This window comes from Protopterus annectens, chromosome 5.part1 (genome assembly GCF_019279795.1).
Source record: "Protopterus annectens isolate FY-2018-M chromosome 5.part1, PAN1.0, whole genome shotgun sequence".
Classification (NCBI taxonomy): Eukaryota; Metazoa; Chordata; order Ceratodontiformes; family Protopteridae; genus Protopterus; species Protopterus annectens.
The window spans coordinates 777,819,988-777,836,302 of record NC_056736.1 but is presented as its reverse complement, the minus strand read 5'-3'; the positions used below and the strand labels follow the sequence as shown (position 1 = coordinate 777,836,302).

Sequence of the window (16,315 nt, the reverse complement as noted above, 5' to 3'; positions counted from 1 at the left end):
TGACCACATGTGAAAGGGAGTAGTAACAAGGCTGCTAGGCTGGCGACTGTCCAGATGACACTGCTACAAATTATTCTGTTATGGCATAAATAAAACAGAGTTGTGATAATGTGTGAGAATCTTTATCTGTCTGATTCCCACAGTACATATTCCAGACACTTATCCTTAAAGTAGTGTACTTTGCATTTAACAAATGTATCCCACAGTCGTATCATCCTTGTATTTCTTTTTTTTCAGGTATGTATTATTGCTGGTTATTCTGTTCTTCATTCCTGGAATTGTCATGGTTATTGCCTATGGGCTCATCTCAAGGGAGCTATACAGAGGCATCCAGTTTGAAATGGACCTAAAGAAGGAAGCAAAAGGTGCAGTTTTCCTCCACAAGAGTGGTATTTTTGCCTAATAATGCTTGTATACAGATTTGCTTCACTCCTTAATGGTTAATATGTATGTTATTGAAATATAATAACCTTGTGCCCTTCATAGCACAAACAGATCTTAACTCAGTGCACACCTGTGAGGTAATCAGGGTCAACAGTACTTCTGTACAGACAGAAGCGAGAAAGTTACTCTCTATGCCTATATTGTGCTTTTACTGTAGACAATTCATTTACGTGTCAACCCAGTGACAAACATTCTTTTGAACTAGGACCTCTCCTGGTTCTGTGCTGGACCTGTCCTGTTTTGTATCTACATTTCTGAAGTAGAAGTCAATACTAAAGGGGTCTGGCTAACTAAGTTTGCAGATGACTGCAAGCTAGGAACAATCGCCGTGATTGAAGGACATGTTCATCGAACACATCTTCATCGCCACATAAACAGAGAACACACTAATCTCTGAATGGCTGCTTCAGCACATTTTTTCCCAGGCAAAAAACGCTTGGCTGTCATTGGGGATTCTTCCTTTTTCCCACTGTAGTGCGGGTTTGAAAGTTGTTTTGTTTTTCTTTGGCCAAGTGATTTTTTTTCCCCATGGGAAAAAATTGTCTGAAGTGGCCATTCGGAGATTAGTGTTGTCACATGTCTTTCGATCACGTAATATAGACCCCTAATCTATACATGTATGCACACACACATATATGTATCTATCTATATATCTATAGCTGTATATATATATATATATATATATATATATATATATATATGTGTGTGTGTGTGTGTATGTGTATCGATAATATAGATAAACAGATTTTCATAATAACATAACAAATCACAAGCCATGAACAGTCACAGTCATCATCATCAGCCCCTTTTTTCCCATCCCCAAACGACTTAGCCATCCTGCAGGAAGGTTTGTCTCAAATAAATAATTGGTGACAAAGTCATAGTCTGAAACTGAATGACAAAAAAATGTATTATTGTATCCTTTTGGGATATCACCTACCGCAGGGATCAATTAACAATACGTGTCTAAGAGTTGACCGAGTTGTTCAGGAATTGAGAACTTATGTGGACAGTGTCCTAACTTTTGACCAACATGTGTCCATTATTGTAAGAAAGTTCTTCTATATTGCACAGCGTATAAACAAAGGAATTGTGTCTAGATGTAGAGATGTCATTGTCCCCCTTTACTCATTAGGCCAGTCATTGAATATTATGCCCCCTTTGGCATGTATCTGTCCAGACACATGCAACAACTGGCATGCCCACAGAGATGCATTACTAAAAGAATACAAGGCCTAAACAACATATGTTACATAGACCAACTCAATGCCCTGTCACTATACTCAGTATTCTACAGACTTCTAAGAGGTGACTTGTATCTGGCATACATGGCATCCTCTGAGCCATTACTGATGGATTTTTTGCACATCAGCAAGTCAAATGACATCAGAAATACTTGGCATATAGAGCTATACCTCCTCCGCAATATCAACAGAACAGTTTGGAGAAACAGTTATATTGTGCAGAAGAAACTACTCTGGTGGAACTGACTCCCATCTGCATAAAACAAAATTCATCCCAGTCCATTTTCTAGTGCAACTTATATCTATGGAGTGGAAACAGAAAATTTACCCCAGGACTGTCCCTTGTACTACTAATGGATACATGCAGCTCCTAAATGCTTTATCCCATGCATGGGTTTCCTGAAATTATCTATGGTATGATGCCAAGGAATAAATGAAAAATGAACCAAGCCAACAAAAATATGTTCCAGGCAGCTCAGCAGAATAAATCAATTTGTAGTTCACCAAACAAATAGTTTAATTTCATGAACTAGTAAACAGATAAAAACAAGTTCCACATTAGCTGAATATCGAGCTTTTCTCAAAATACAATACTGATTTGTATAAATAATACTTAGCTAATTGATTAATTGCTTTCATCTTTAAATCCTTAAAAAGACAGTTCATACTTTGACTCCAAGTATACATTTGAAGTTCAAATAAAATAAATAAATGAATTGTATGTAACAGTATTTTATAAAAAAGTTATAAAAATATCAAGTTACCCAAAATTCAAGTTCTACACTTGCTTTAAACACCAAAATCATTAAATGCATAAAACAATCCATTTAATACAACATTAAATACATTTTGGAAAAATACTATAAACTACAGTAATAATTATTAAAAATTGTTCTTAAAAGTCTTTGTCCCTAAAGGACACAACAGACTACTCTAAACAAATAATAAATGAGTGAAAATAAAAATGGAAATGAAAATAAAAATGAAAATAAAAATAAAAACGGAAAGTGGGTAAACGTACAAAAGTGCAAAGTAACCTTAATAGTCACTGTTCATAATCTTGCCCTTCTTAACCTTAGTACAGATTTAATGCTTATGTTATCATTCAATCCAGGTGGTTTTCCTGCATCGAGCCTCAACTGCCATACGAGTTCCCTGTATTCCAGGGTGGCCTCCCAATTCCCACCCCTAGGGTCAGGGGTGACCTGCTCAAGCACCATAAACCTTAAATTCAAATTAGGGCAACTGAGGGAATGTTTATAAAAGGCGTTATAGGTTCATAGGTTCATAGGTTCATACTAGGCTATCTGCCCGAGGGCATTTATAAGCCTAGCCCATAGTTTTTTAGGTAGGAGAAACTATGCCCATTATTTAGCTGTGCCTCTGTCTAGCAGTGACACTGAGGTAACCCCTGGGGTGTATCTGCGATCTCCCATCCATTGGTCAAGATTTCTCTTAAACAAGGCCAGCGAGGTGCTTTGCCTCACATAAACCGGGATTTTAGTTAGTTTCTTTTTTTCTCCCTATGTCATAAAAATGTTCATAGAGCCTCTTTCTCAATTCCCTTTCAGTTTTCCCTACATAGAAACTCGAGCAGGTTGTACAGAATCCTAAGTAAACTACTCCCTTGGAGGCACAAGAAAAGTGACCATGCGGTTGGATGTTAAATTTCCTTGATTTAAGGTACAGGGCAGGTTCATTCAAAACTGCATGACACTGACTACAGGCCCCACATTTTCGTGTCCCTGCCCATACTCGTTGCTTGGTTTCTTTAACCTGAGGTCTCTTCTCAAAAAACTCTTTAAAATTGGTGCCTCTCTTTCTAATGAATTTTGGTTTAATAGGAAGTAGCTGTTTAAAATCCTCATGAAGTGCTAGAATTGGCCAGTATTTAGAAATCACCCTTTCTATCTCAAAGGCATTACTGGAATATGTGTAAACAAATTCATTCCCTAAATGGTGTACACTAGGTGCTGACAATGAGGTTGGAATGGACAAACCCTTACCAAGAAGCGGTGCATAAGAAGAACTCTGCTGTTAATGTTTCAAGCAGATCTTGAGGATTTCAAAAACATAGAATGTAATGTTTCAATTTCTTTACTAAAGTCCTCCAGTGTGCTACACATCCTGGAGGCCCTAATTAGTTGCCCCTTAACTATTCCTTTTTTCTGAAAGAAGGGGTGCGAGCTGTTGTAATGTAGTAATGAGTTGGAAAAAGTGGGCTTCCGGAAAATTTTGGATTGGAAACTACTAGTTGAGTAGCCCTTGTAGAGGGTAACATCCAAGTAGTGGAGCTCAATATTGCTAACAGAGTGCGTGAAATGAAGAAAGCTGGTACTAGTGTTAATGTGAATTAAAAAGCTAATGAGGTCTTCTGTTGTACCTCCCCAAAGGATACAGATGTCATCCAAGTACCTACGGTAATAAACCAGATGTTGTTCCCAGGGTGGAATAAAAATAAACTTGTGCTCCCATCTACGAAGTACTACATTGGCATAAGCTTAAATATTTCCCCATTGTAGAAGATAAAATTATTCTCAAGCACTACCCTCATTAAGTCCACAACCAAGTTAGTTAAGTTGTTACCAAGGTTGGTCTCAATGCTGAAAAAATCTCCAAACCAATCAAGACCCATATTGTGTGGGATACTGGGGAACAGGTCTTTGATGTCAATTGTGACCATAAGCAATTCAGATGAAAATTTGGTCATTGGGATACTTTTCAAAAAATCCCATGAGTCTTTGCATACATGATCCAATAATGGTAAAAACTGTTTTGTTATATGATCAATGAATTTGCCTAGGGGCTGAGTTATACCTCCTGCACCTGCTACTATTGGTCTAAAAACCAAGGGGTCAATTCCTTTGTGAATTTTAGGGATGCCGAACAGTACTGGAATTCTGGGCTTACTGACATGGAGGTAGTTGTAAAGTCTCTCGTTTATGGCCCCTTGCAGTAAATAGTCAAAAAGTGAGTATTTAATTTTAGAGACAGCGATGTTAAACTCATTACGAGAGACCGTAGTGTACTGTTCCTCATCTTGCAGCATAAGGTGTATATGAGTCTCATAGTTGGAGTCGTACATTAGCACAACACCCCCACCCTTGTCCGGTTTCATGATCCTAATACCTTCCTTCCCCAAGAGTCTAACAAGTTCAAGTTCTTCAACACTAATGTTACCATGTGTCGTGTGTGGCTCTTTGGTGGAAAGCCTTCTAAAATCGTGTTCAACCAATTCCTCAAACACCCTAACCACCGGGTGTGCGGGGGGGTTGAAGGTACTTGCTCTGCTAAGCCCTAGATTAGTACATGGTTTATCCTTAAAAAGATGTGTTAGATTTAAACCCCTGGTAACTAGTGGTTTCCAATCCAAAATTTTCCGGAAGCCCACTTTTTCCAACTCATTACTACATTACAACAGCTCGCACCCCTTCTTTCAGAAAAAAAGGAATAGTTAAGGGGCAACTAATTAGGGCCTCCAGGATGTGTAGCACACTGGAGGACTTTAGTAAAGAAATTGAAACATTACATTCTATGTTTTTGAAACGCGGCTACCCTCAAGATCTGCTTGAAACATTAACAGCAGAGGTACGGGCACTAAGGGATTCTTCTTATGCGGGTTTGTCCATTCCAACCTCATTGTCAGCACCTAGTGTACACCATTTAGGGAATGAATTTGTTTACACATATTCCAGTAATGCCTTTGAGATAGAAAGGGTGATTTCTAAATACTGGCCAATTCTAGCACTTCATGAGGATTTTAAACAGCTACTTCCTATTAAACCAAAATTCATTAGAAAGAGAGGCACCAATTTTAAAGAGTTTTTTGAGAAGAGACCTCAGGTTAAAAAATCAAGGAAATTTAACATCCAACCGCATGGTCAAAGAGGCTCTATGAACATTTTTATGACATAGGGAGAAAAAAAGAAACTAACGCCTTTTATAAACATTCCCTCAGTTGCCCTAATTTGAATTTAAGGTTTATGGTGCTTGAGCAGGTCACCCCTGACCCTAGGGGTGGGAGGCCACCCTGGAATACAGGGAACTCATATGGCAGTTGAGGCTCGATGCAGGAAAACCACCTGGACTTAATGATAACATAAGCATTAAATCTGTACTAAGGTTAAGAAGGGCAAGATTATGAACAGTGATTATTAAGGTTACTTTGCACTTTTGTACGTTTACCCACTTTCCATTTTTATTTTTATTTACATTTTTATTTTCATTTCCATTTTTATTTTCACTCATTTATTATTTGTTTAGAGTAGTCTGTTGTGTCCTTTAGGGACAAAGACTTTTAAGAACAATTTTTAATAATTATTACTGTAGTTTATAGTATTTTTCCAAAATGTATTTAATGTTGTATTAAATGGATTGTTTTATGCATTTAATGATTTTGGTGTTTAAAAAATACTGTACATACAAATTCATTTATTATTTTTATTGAACTTCAAATGTATACTTGGAGTCAAATTTAAAGATGAAATCAATTAAATTATTATTATTTAAGTATTATTTATACAACGTTGTTCAGTATTGTCATATTGAGAAAAAGCTCGAATATTCGAAGTAAAAGCCTTTGTTTGGAACTTGTTTTTATCTGTTTACTAGTTCGTGAAATTAAACTATTTGTTTGGTGAACTACAAATTGATTTATTCTGCTGAGCTGCCTGGAACATATCTATGGTATGATCCCAATTATTCTCATTAGGGGTAATATAAAATAATCGACCGTAGGATGGGTAAGGCCAATTTATAACCAAATCGGATAGGTTATTTTGAACACAAAAAGGGAAATTGTCTAGACTTAAAATGGCCAGCAAGGGCAGCTAGCTTCATACTTACCTATGAACCTATGAAAGCAAGCATCAAAAGTCTGTAATGGAATTCAGAACTTTCTTTCCTATAACACATCCTTTTGCGGTGGTAGCATTACCACTTTGTCCTCTTTACTAATATTATCTACTCTAAGGATGTTGTACCATAGAGAAAAGCAAATTTTTTGTAGTGATATCTGTGAAATAACAGTACATTTTTGCACTTCATTGTGATCAAATGGGTTGTAAAACATCTTTCTGATTTCAACTAGCATTTTTCCTCATCAATAAGGTAGGTAAACTTAGCATGTCATTTATATTTGTATCAATATCTAATCTATGGGTCTGTATTATGTGATCGAAGGACATGTTCATCGAACACATCTTCATCGCCACATAAACAGAGAACACATTAATCTCTGAATGGCTGCTTCAGCAAATTTTTTCCCAGGCAAAAAACACTTGGCCGTCATTGGGGATTCTTCATTTTCCCACTGTAGTGCGGGTTTGAAAGTTGTTTTGTTTTTCTTTGGCCAAGTGATTTTTTTGCCCCATGGGAAAAAAATTCTCTGAAGTGGCCATTCGGAGATTAGTGTTTTCACTGTTTGATGAACATGTCTTTCGATTACGTAATATAGACCCCTAATCTATACATGTATGCACACACACACATATATGTATCTATATATCTATATATCTATAACTATATATATATATATATATATATATATATATATATATATATATATATATAAAATGTATCGATAATATAGATAAACAGATATTCATAATAACATAACAAATCACAAGCCATGAACATTCACAGTCATCATCATCATCACCCCGTTTTTCCCATTTTCTGTATGGGGTTGGGGTGTCGTATTAACTGTCGCCAGCTCTCTCAATTCAGTGCCACATGCTTGCCTTCTTCGACGCTCATGCCTGGCTGTCGCAGAACTTCTCTCACACAATCCACTCACCTCTTTGCTGTATGTCCTCATTTTCTCTTACCTTCTTCCTGTCTGACCCAAATCTTCTCACCGGATTGTCTTCTGCTTTTCTGGACATGTGCCCAAACCATCTTAATTTGTTCTCTTTGACCTTTTCTGCAATTGGAGTTACTTCAACTTCTGCTTTTATGTCCTCATTTCTTCATCTGGCCCACAGTGTGTATCCTACCACCCATCTTAGGCACTTAATTTCCATCACCTCTAACTTCCTCATCTGCTCTGCCTTTACTGCCCATGTTTCTGTACTATACAGCAGTACTTTTTCACCTTCTTTGGCATTCTTCTGCCATGCACTACCCATTAAACTCTGTGCCAGTTGGCTGCAGCCCCTCTGATTCCAGCATTGACCTCTTCATTCAGACTTCCCTTTTCCTCAACCACCACTCCCAGATACTTGAAGCTATTAACGTGTTCCACTTTCTTCCATTCTATCTCAATTCTCAGCTTCTTCTGATTTCCCCAATTCACTGCCATTACCACTGTCTACTATACTTATTTTCATCCCATGTGCCTTCAGTTTTGCATTCCATTCCCCTGTCCTTTGCTGAAGTTCTTGCTCAGAGTCTGCCTGTAATGCCACCCTGTTTGCATAGAGCAACGTTATTGATCCATCTCCTACCACGTGTTTGTTAATGTAAATAATCACCAGTATGAACATCGGCTGGCTCAGAGCTGAACCCTGATGTACACCCTCTCCCACTGGGAACCACTCTGTGAGACCAAACACTGTTCGTACTTGAGTCATTGGGTCCTTGTACATAGCTTGCACTATTTCTACCAATGTTTTGGGACTTCGAACCACTGCAGAACTGCTCAAACCATCTTTCTTGGAACCTTGCCATATGCTTTCTCCATGTCTAGGAAATCCCAGTTGCACTCTTTCCTTATCTCTAGCTTCTTCTTAGGTATCTGTCTCACTGCAAACATTGGGCCAGTTGTGCTGCATCCTGACCTAAATCCGAACTGCTCCTCTCCCATCTTACTTTCCACTACTCTGCATAGCCCTTTATCAGTCACGCTCTCCGGAACTTTCATGCAATGTGACAGGGGTTTGATACCTCTGTACTGCTCACAGTTGTGGATGTCCCCATTGTTCTTATACACTGACGCAAACATGCTTATTCACCAGTCATCTGGGGATATGCCTTTCTCTCCACATTGCTATGAGTACACTCAGGAGCTATTTCTCCCCTATCTTACCTAGCATCTTTATCATATCTGCTGAGCCTGCTGCTTTCCCTGACTTCATTTTCCTGCAAGTTATTCTTACTTCTTCTAGGGTGGGCTCCTCTTCATCTCTCACAGTAGGTCATGTCTGGGGTACTACAGCTTCTGTGGGGTTTTCTTCATTCAGAAACTACTGGAAGTACTTCTCCCATCTGCCTTTGATTTCCTGTGGACTGGTGAGCAAGTTGTTGCTGGCATCCCTTATGTAGGGTGTCTGGCTATCTACTTTATCTTTCTGTCCTTGCCTTACAACTTAATATAGTTTCTTTGTGCCATCTACTGAGTCACTTTCCAGAAGCTGGTAGAGTGCGTCTGATGCCCTGTTTTTTGTTATTGCAATCCATTTCATAATCTCTCTGTTAGCCAACTAGTGCTCCTTCCTAGCCTGGTCCGTCTTTTCTGTCTCCCACTTTTTCCTGCATTCCTTCTTTCTTTTGATAACTTCCTGGAGTTCTGCATTCCAACACCAGCTTTTCTTATATACCTTATTTCCATACCTTTCTCAGCCATATACCTGTTCTATGGTCCTGAGACAGGGTGCTCTGAGGTGCTAACAGTCTTATTCTTCTCCACCCGTTTCCTCTTCTTCATGAGGCACTAGAGACCTGAGTAGTTCTTTGAACTGTTGTGCTTTCTCTCCAGTCAACTTCCAGGTCTTCAGCCTGGTCTCTGTTGACCTTAGAGCCTACTCTGAGCACTGCTTGCAGCTGACTGTGGCAACCAGTGGTTTATGCTGTGGACCAGCTGTTTCACTGGGGATGACTTTGCGATCATTGATTCTGCCCCAGTGCTCTTTCCTTACTAAGCAAAAGTCTACCTGAGTTGCATGTTGGCCAGTCTTGCATGTGATCTTATGATTGTCTCTCTTTCTGAAACATGTGTTGGCTACCAGCCATTTGCCAGACAGAAGTCTAGAATGGCCTCTACTTCTTTATTCCTGTTGCCACACCCATGTGGACCTAGACAGCCCTGATGTCCTGTTCTTTCTCTTCCGATATGTGCATTCAGGTCACCCATTATTAACACCAGTTCCTGTTTTATCTAGTTGGTCCTGCAACTGCTGTCTGAATGTACTCTTCTCTTCACTACCACAGCCCTGCTGTGGGGTATGTCCTATCATTAGACTGGAGTCTGCTTGCCATGAGTTTGTCACTAATTTTAATGACATCTCTCACTGCCTTCTGAAGCCTGCCTCTGTCTCACCGCAATTCCCACACCATTTATAGCCTGTCCCCCTCCTGAGTAGTAGAATCTATATCCCAAATCAAGGCTTTATACATAGGATGTCCAGCTTCATCCATACTATCATGTCATCCACTTCCAAGCTCTTTCCTGTCAGTGAACTACAATGAGTGTAGCAATTCTTAGTTCATGTTTGGCAGGTTGACTGGCTTTACATCCAGCTTTCATTCAAATCAGGCCAGGCAACTGGACACCAGCTGGCCAGTAGCTTATTGACTCAGGGCTGCTGGGCTTTATGGCGAGCACAAACTGGCCATTAGGGACACATACACCCCTCCCACCATTAGAATGGGTCCCTGGTGTAGGTCACAGTAGGCTGGGTCCTCAACCCAGTTGTCACTGGCAAATATAGATGCCCATTTGGTGACATTAGTCAACATGATTGAATTGCCTAGAATCATATTTTACACTGTCAAGTGACTAGCCCTGCCACGGCACGCAGTCTGTGATCTGTGTTCTCCTACCTTGAGGATACTGCACACCACAGTAGATACCCAAAGCAGTTGATCTGTACAACTCTTCCCCCTATATGGCACCATGTAGAGTCTGTGCTGCTGCCCACAGCTCCATTCATTAGTGAGTCTGAGATGGAAACACTCAGCATGTTTTTTGGAGGTGGGAGGAACCCCACAGAGACACAGGTAGAACATGTAAACCCAAAACAGGCATTGGCCAGAGGTCAGGCTAGAACTCTGTACTTGATGTATGAGATGCAAAGACCTTAACCATTATACCAACAGCTCTCTTTCTTACAACTTTAACTTAAATATAAACTCAAGAAATAAATATGTTATTTATTTATTTATTTATTTGACATTTGTTAACCGGGTTAGTCTGGCTGGGAAGGGTGCCCTTTTTAGCAGAGACTTAAGGAGAAAAACTCCAGGTTACATTAAATTTAGCTATACAGTGAAAAAAAATAAAGCAAGACTTGTAGCAAATTAAAGTTCTGTCATTGTACAGTAGTGAAATCGAACAGTAAAGATAAGTGCATCAGATATTATTTGTAGCATGCAAATAGAGATACCAGGAATAAGTCATATGTCAGAAATTTGTATTATACACTACAGTAACAGCAAAAGAAAAAAATACAAACATGCAAAGGTAAAGCATTAGTAGAAGTGAAGGAGTAAGGCACGTTTAAGAATTCAGTCATTGCTTAGCTGAAGGATGGACTGGGGGACAGGAGGTGTAGTAGAGATAGGAAAACAGAAGTGAAATTACTGGGGACAATAAATAGGTTGAGGTAATAGAATGAAGAGATGGTAAGGGGATGAAAGGGGAAGTGGGGGAGATGAGGGAGAGGATGGATGTGTGTGGGGACATTTGGGGGAGTCATTACAGGAGCAGATCCAGGAGTTTAGCAGAAAGTCTTTTAATGCTGTTTTGAAACTAGTTGGGTTACTAAGGGAGCATATGTAGAGAGGGAGTTTGTTCCAGGCAGAGGAGACTGAGTGACTATGTAGTAATTTGCCAATGGATTTGTTGGGTTTTGAGGTATAAAAACAAAATAAAAATTAAAATAAACTAAGTAAACTCCAATTCAAAAGGAAAAAAACGAACAAAGTCACAAGATGGGTGAAGGTTAGTGCTTTCGTTTACGCAAAATCAGCAAATTTCCTCAGACAGCATAATCAGTAGTAGAAGTTTGCTGATTTTGAGTAAACAAAAGCGCTAACCTTCACCAATTTTGTGACTTGGTTTGTTTTTTTCCTTTTGAATTGGGGTTTTGAGGTATGTAGCAAGAGTTGGTCAGAGCAACGTAGGTCGCAATTAGGAATATAGGGAGAGATAAGTTTTGCCAGAGATGGGCAGGTGAGGGATTGGTGAATGAGCGAGTGGGCCAGGTGCAACTGTGAGAGGAGGACTTAATGTTGATATTCCAGCCAGTGTAGTTTTTTTTAAGGAAAGACAGTGGTGAGTCCTATAGGGGAGATTACTGGCACATCTGGCTATTTTATTATTAGTGAGCTGAAGTTTGTTGGAAAGATTCTTTTGGAGGTGGGTAAAGATAGGGGAGGCATATAGTAAGGTGGGGAGAAGGTAAGCTTGAGCTAAGGACAATTTAGATTCAGGAGTTAAGAATTTTTTGTTCCTGTACAGAACACCAAGTTTTTGGTGTGTCTTTTTAATACAGTTGTTAATCTGGATGTCGAATTTGAGTTCATCATCTATGTACACCCCAAGGAGTTTAGTGTGGGATTCGACTTTGATAGAAGTGTTGTTGTGAGAGGTGACAGAAAATGAGGGTTTGAGGTGTTGGAGAGGCTTAGGAAGGAAAAGTAGTAGTTTAGTTTTGTTTGGGTTAGGGAGCAGTTGATTTGAAGAGAGACATTTTTCAACTGAGTGCAGAGATTCTTGCGTGATGGTTAGTTGGTGAGGTAGATTATCAAATTTAGAGATGATAGTTGAGTCGTCAGCATACTATATGATAGTGGAGTGAGGGCAGGACTGAAAAAGTTTGTTGGTAAAGATATTGAATAAGAGGGGCCCAAGGATGGAGCCTTGGGGAACCCCGAAGTGAACAGAGAAGAAAGGGGAGGCATCAGATAGCCATTTGACAGATTGTAGATGTTCAGGTAAGTAGCTAGAGAAACAGCTGAGAGAAGAATTACTGAGGTTAAGGTGAGTTAGTCTGGAGAGAAGGAGATTGTGGGATACAGTGTCAAAGGCTTTAGAGAGGTCAGGGAATAGGCAAGAGACTAGCTTGTTATTGTCAAGGGACTTGGCAATATATAATGAGTAAAGGATAAAAGTGCAGTGGTAGTGCTATGATGGGGTCTGAAACCATGTTGAGTGGGGGTGAAGACATTCTCTTGAGTGAGATATGTAACTAGCTGTTTGTGTATACACTTTTCAAGAATTTTAGAAAGAGGGGAGAGAATAGCAATAGGTCTGAAATTAGAGGGGTCAGTGGAGTTACCTCTTTTGTGCAGTGGCAGAACATAGACTTTTTCCAGATGGTGGGGACAATGGATTCCTGTATGGACCGATAGATGAGTATGGAGACTGGATAGACAGTGAAGGATGTTGTGAACTTGAGATAGAGGGGAGGCTAGACCAATAGTAGCATTGCAGAAATAATCAGTAAGTAAAAAACTTGTTCAGTAATCAAGAAGATAAATAAAACATCTTAAGAACAAGCGTATTAGTACAGAGTATGCAAATGTTGCTTAAGACCAAACAATGGAAAATCATAATTAAATGGTTAACCTTACAGAGTACCAGCAGTCCCAGAAAACATTCATAAATTGAGTAAAGAGTTGGCTGGGGGGGGGAGGTGTTGTGCTGGTCGGGTTCCCAGTAGTGCGCACGCCAGTGATTGATGAAAACAGATTTTAAGGTACCAGCATAAAATCAAACTCTAAACTGACATACACTGCAGTGATCCAACAGTACCAACAGTACTGCTTTTTGATTCTTTCAAGGACGGATTTCCACAGTAGGGAAGCCCCAGAAGGATGTTTTAGAGCGAGGGATCCACGTTGCTCGAGTTTGGTATAGTAGGGAACTGTAATAAAGTTAACAGATAAAGATGACAGAGGAGAGTAGATGAGAGTTAGCCTGAGACATAAGAAAATGAGATTTAAAGCAGGCTAGCAGGAGCAGAATGCAGAAAATGTACAGAAGGCCAAGTTAAAATACAAATCATTGTAAAATACACAGTATATGAAGGATCAAAAAAAGACCCAGAATAGCTTGCACTATTATAACTTATGATGTAGCACTGTGCCAACCCTGTAAAAACTTACAGGACGGCAGCTGACTACAATCCCAAAATATTTCACAAAAAGTACCAGGTCATGTGAAAAAGTATACAGTGGAAGCGAGCACCTCCAAATCCCTAACAGTAATACACAACTGCAGCTTGCAATTTTTTTTAATTCAGTGCCAGTGCTTCAAGAGACAAGAACAGCTTTTGGGCAGTTTTATATCAGCAATGCACCATCAAAAACAGAGTAACCTCTATCGGTAACAGAATTTTGATGTGAATTAATGTAATCTGTAGATTCCATGACATTCAATATTGGTGAATCTTATTACCACTTCTGAGTATAATGCCAAACTTGCCCAAGGGCTTGTCTGGATCAACGAGTATGGCTGAAGTTCATTAAACAGTTTTGGTTTATTTATTTGTATGTTTTTGGGGGCTTGTTTTGATTACGCACATGGAAGTTGGTCAAACTGTTGCTTCTGAAGTTCTGAGGGGCAGCAGCTCCATGTGTGTTTGGGACCTGATATTGCAGGCAGTGAGCCTGTTCTCCTCAGCAGTAATCAAGTTTCTCTGTCCTTGTAATCATGGTAAACATATCCCTGTTCCACAGTGAGACACAATCTGCCTACTCACATATGCAGTATAAAAATATTATGTTCCTGTGCCAAAATGTCGGTATCATGTAAATCACACACATGCATTCTTTCAGGATCTAGGGGTCTACATCTTTTCCCACAGTATGAAGTAACAGTAACAGCTCAAATGAGTATTTTAAAACTGCATCTTGAAATGTTTCTTGCATTCAGGAAAAAAATTCCCTGTTCATGTGCTGATTAAATCTTAAGATATATATAAATGAAAATAGGCACTTAAAAGGAGCGTAGCAAAGAAATGGATCACATCGAAGACAAGATGGCACTTTTTCTAGGAGTTTATAAACAACATACTCTTATCTAATTGTTGTGTCTTTCGGCTTTTTCCCAGGGAGGGGTCGCCACCCTCTTATCTAATACGCTACCTAAACTGCATTGTTTAATAATTCTGGACAAACACAAAAGTAACTGGGACACAAGGCCTAAAATCAGTGATGGTTCAAAATATTACTCTAATTCACTTAAAAGGTTAATAGAACAACAGATTTTGGATCAACATGTATTTGTCTGGAGAACATGAAATATAAAACACTAATTTATGACATTATTGACTGATTGAAATCCTCAGTGATTTATGAGAAAAATCAAAACGTTTATAAGGGATAGGAAAAAAACATGAGACAAAATTAAGAGCATTCTGCAATATCAAGACTAGTTCAGACGCACATGTTGATGAAATACACAAGGAGAAAAAGCTGTCTGTTCTGCTTGGAATTGATAAAGCTAAACTGAACTGATGAACATATAAACCTAACAAAAATAAATACGACTTCTTTTGATATGTACAGGAAGTACAAACCGAGATGTATATGCACTTAAAATGGATCAGTATTATGTACATGGGAAACTTAATTGTAAAGATATAACATTGACTGAATGGAACTATTTGAAAATTGACATGTCAATTATATTCCATGCATGCTCAAAGTGTTTCTTTATTAAAAAATGTACCACCTGTCCGTGATTGTCTCTTAACTGAACTGAAAAAGGTCTTTGGACCAGCTCAACAGACAAATTAACAATGGTGTATAATAAAATAAATGAATAAATAACAAACAGCCAAATTTTGAACATAAAAGGGGAGACAGAGCAGTTGTGATTTTAGAAAGGTTTATTTCTTTTTTTCACAGACAGACATAGCAGTTCCAGGACTGGCCTTTTTAAAGGGGCTATGGAATGAAACCCCGTAGAGCAATTACAAAATGCATGAGCCAGATTTAAAAAAAAAAATTGTTCTAATGGTGCACAGGAAGAAGTAAGATAGCAACTAGTAAGGGATTATGGCTTATCCCTTACAGGGTAATGGTCAGACTAGGTGGGCCAAGCAGTCCTTACCTGCTAATGAGCACTTAGTCCATAGTTTTACCCAGGCTTAGCCTGTTCCATGTCTGGAACTGCTGAATAAGGAGATTATGGGTGCTGGTCAGACGTTGTACTACTACCAGAGAGTGTACCCTGACTGGTACCACCCTATGGCAGCCTTAATCAATCCACAATGGATGCCTTCAGGAGGTGCATGCTCACTTCCACAACCTCCCTTCAAAGTGTTATTCTACTAGCAGTTTGGAGCTTACCAGGGTATTAATGCTGCTACTACTGTGAACCAAGGCAGCCTCCCCTCCCTCTTCCAGCTTGGGTGGGCCAGCATCGGCTGCTCACTCCCATCATCCCTGCTCGCTCCCTGGTACTTGTGTTGCTTGTGGGCTGAGGTACAATCGAGGCTTTATACATCTGTGCCACAGAGCCAGGAAAGCCTTTTTTCTTTTTTTTTAATTTTGCTATGCACAACTGCGGTAGGGCTAGCCACCCGGTGGTGTAAACCCTGGCTGTAATTTATTGTCACTGTTAAAGTGACACCCCAACCTCATGTGCAAGAATGGGAAAAGGGGTTGTGGATGGCTGGATGGATTTGTGATGCATAAATTAATAGTATCAGTTGTGAGAATACTGCAAATGAGCAGTA

The 16,315-nt window shown here is 39.3% G+C and overlaps 1 protein-coding gene across 1 annotated transcript in view; it reads left to right on the top strand.

Moving 5' to 3' along the window:
- The window catches only part of LOC122803651 (cholecystokinin receptor-like), a 1,370,554-nt gene that overhangs the window by 1,156,516 nt on the left and 197,723 nt on the right, over positions 1–16,315 (top strand). Inside the window, exon 4 of the mRNA XM_044073406.1 lies at positions 238–365. Coding sequence (XP_043929341.1) covers positions 238–365 — 128 coding nt within the window. The remainder of the gene's footprint in view (positions 1–237; positions 366–16,315) is intronic.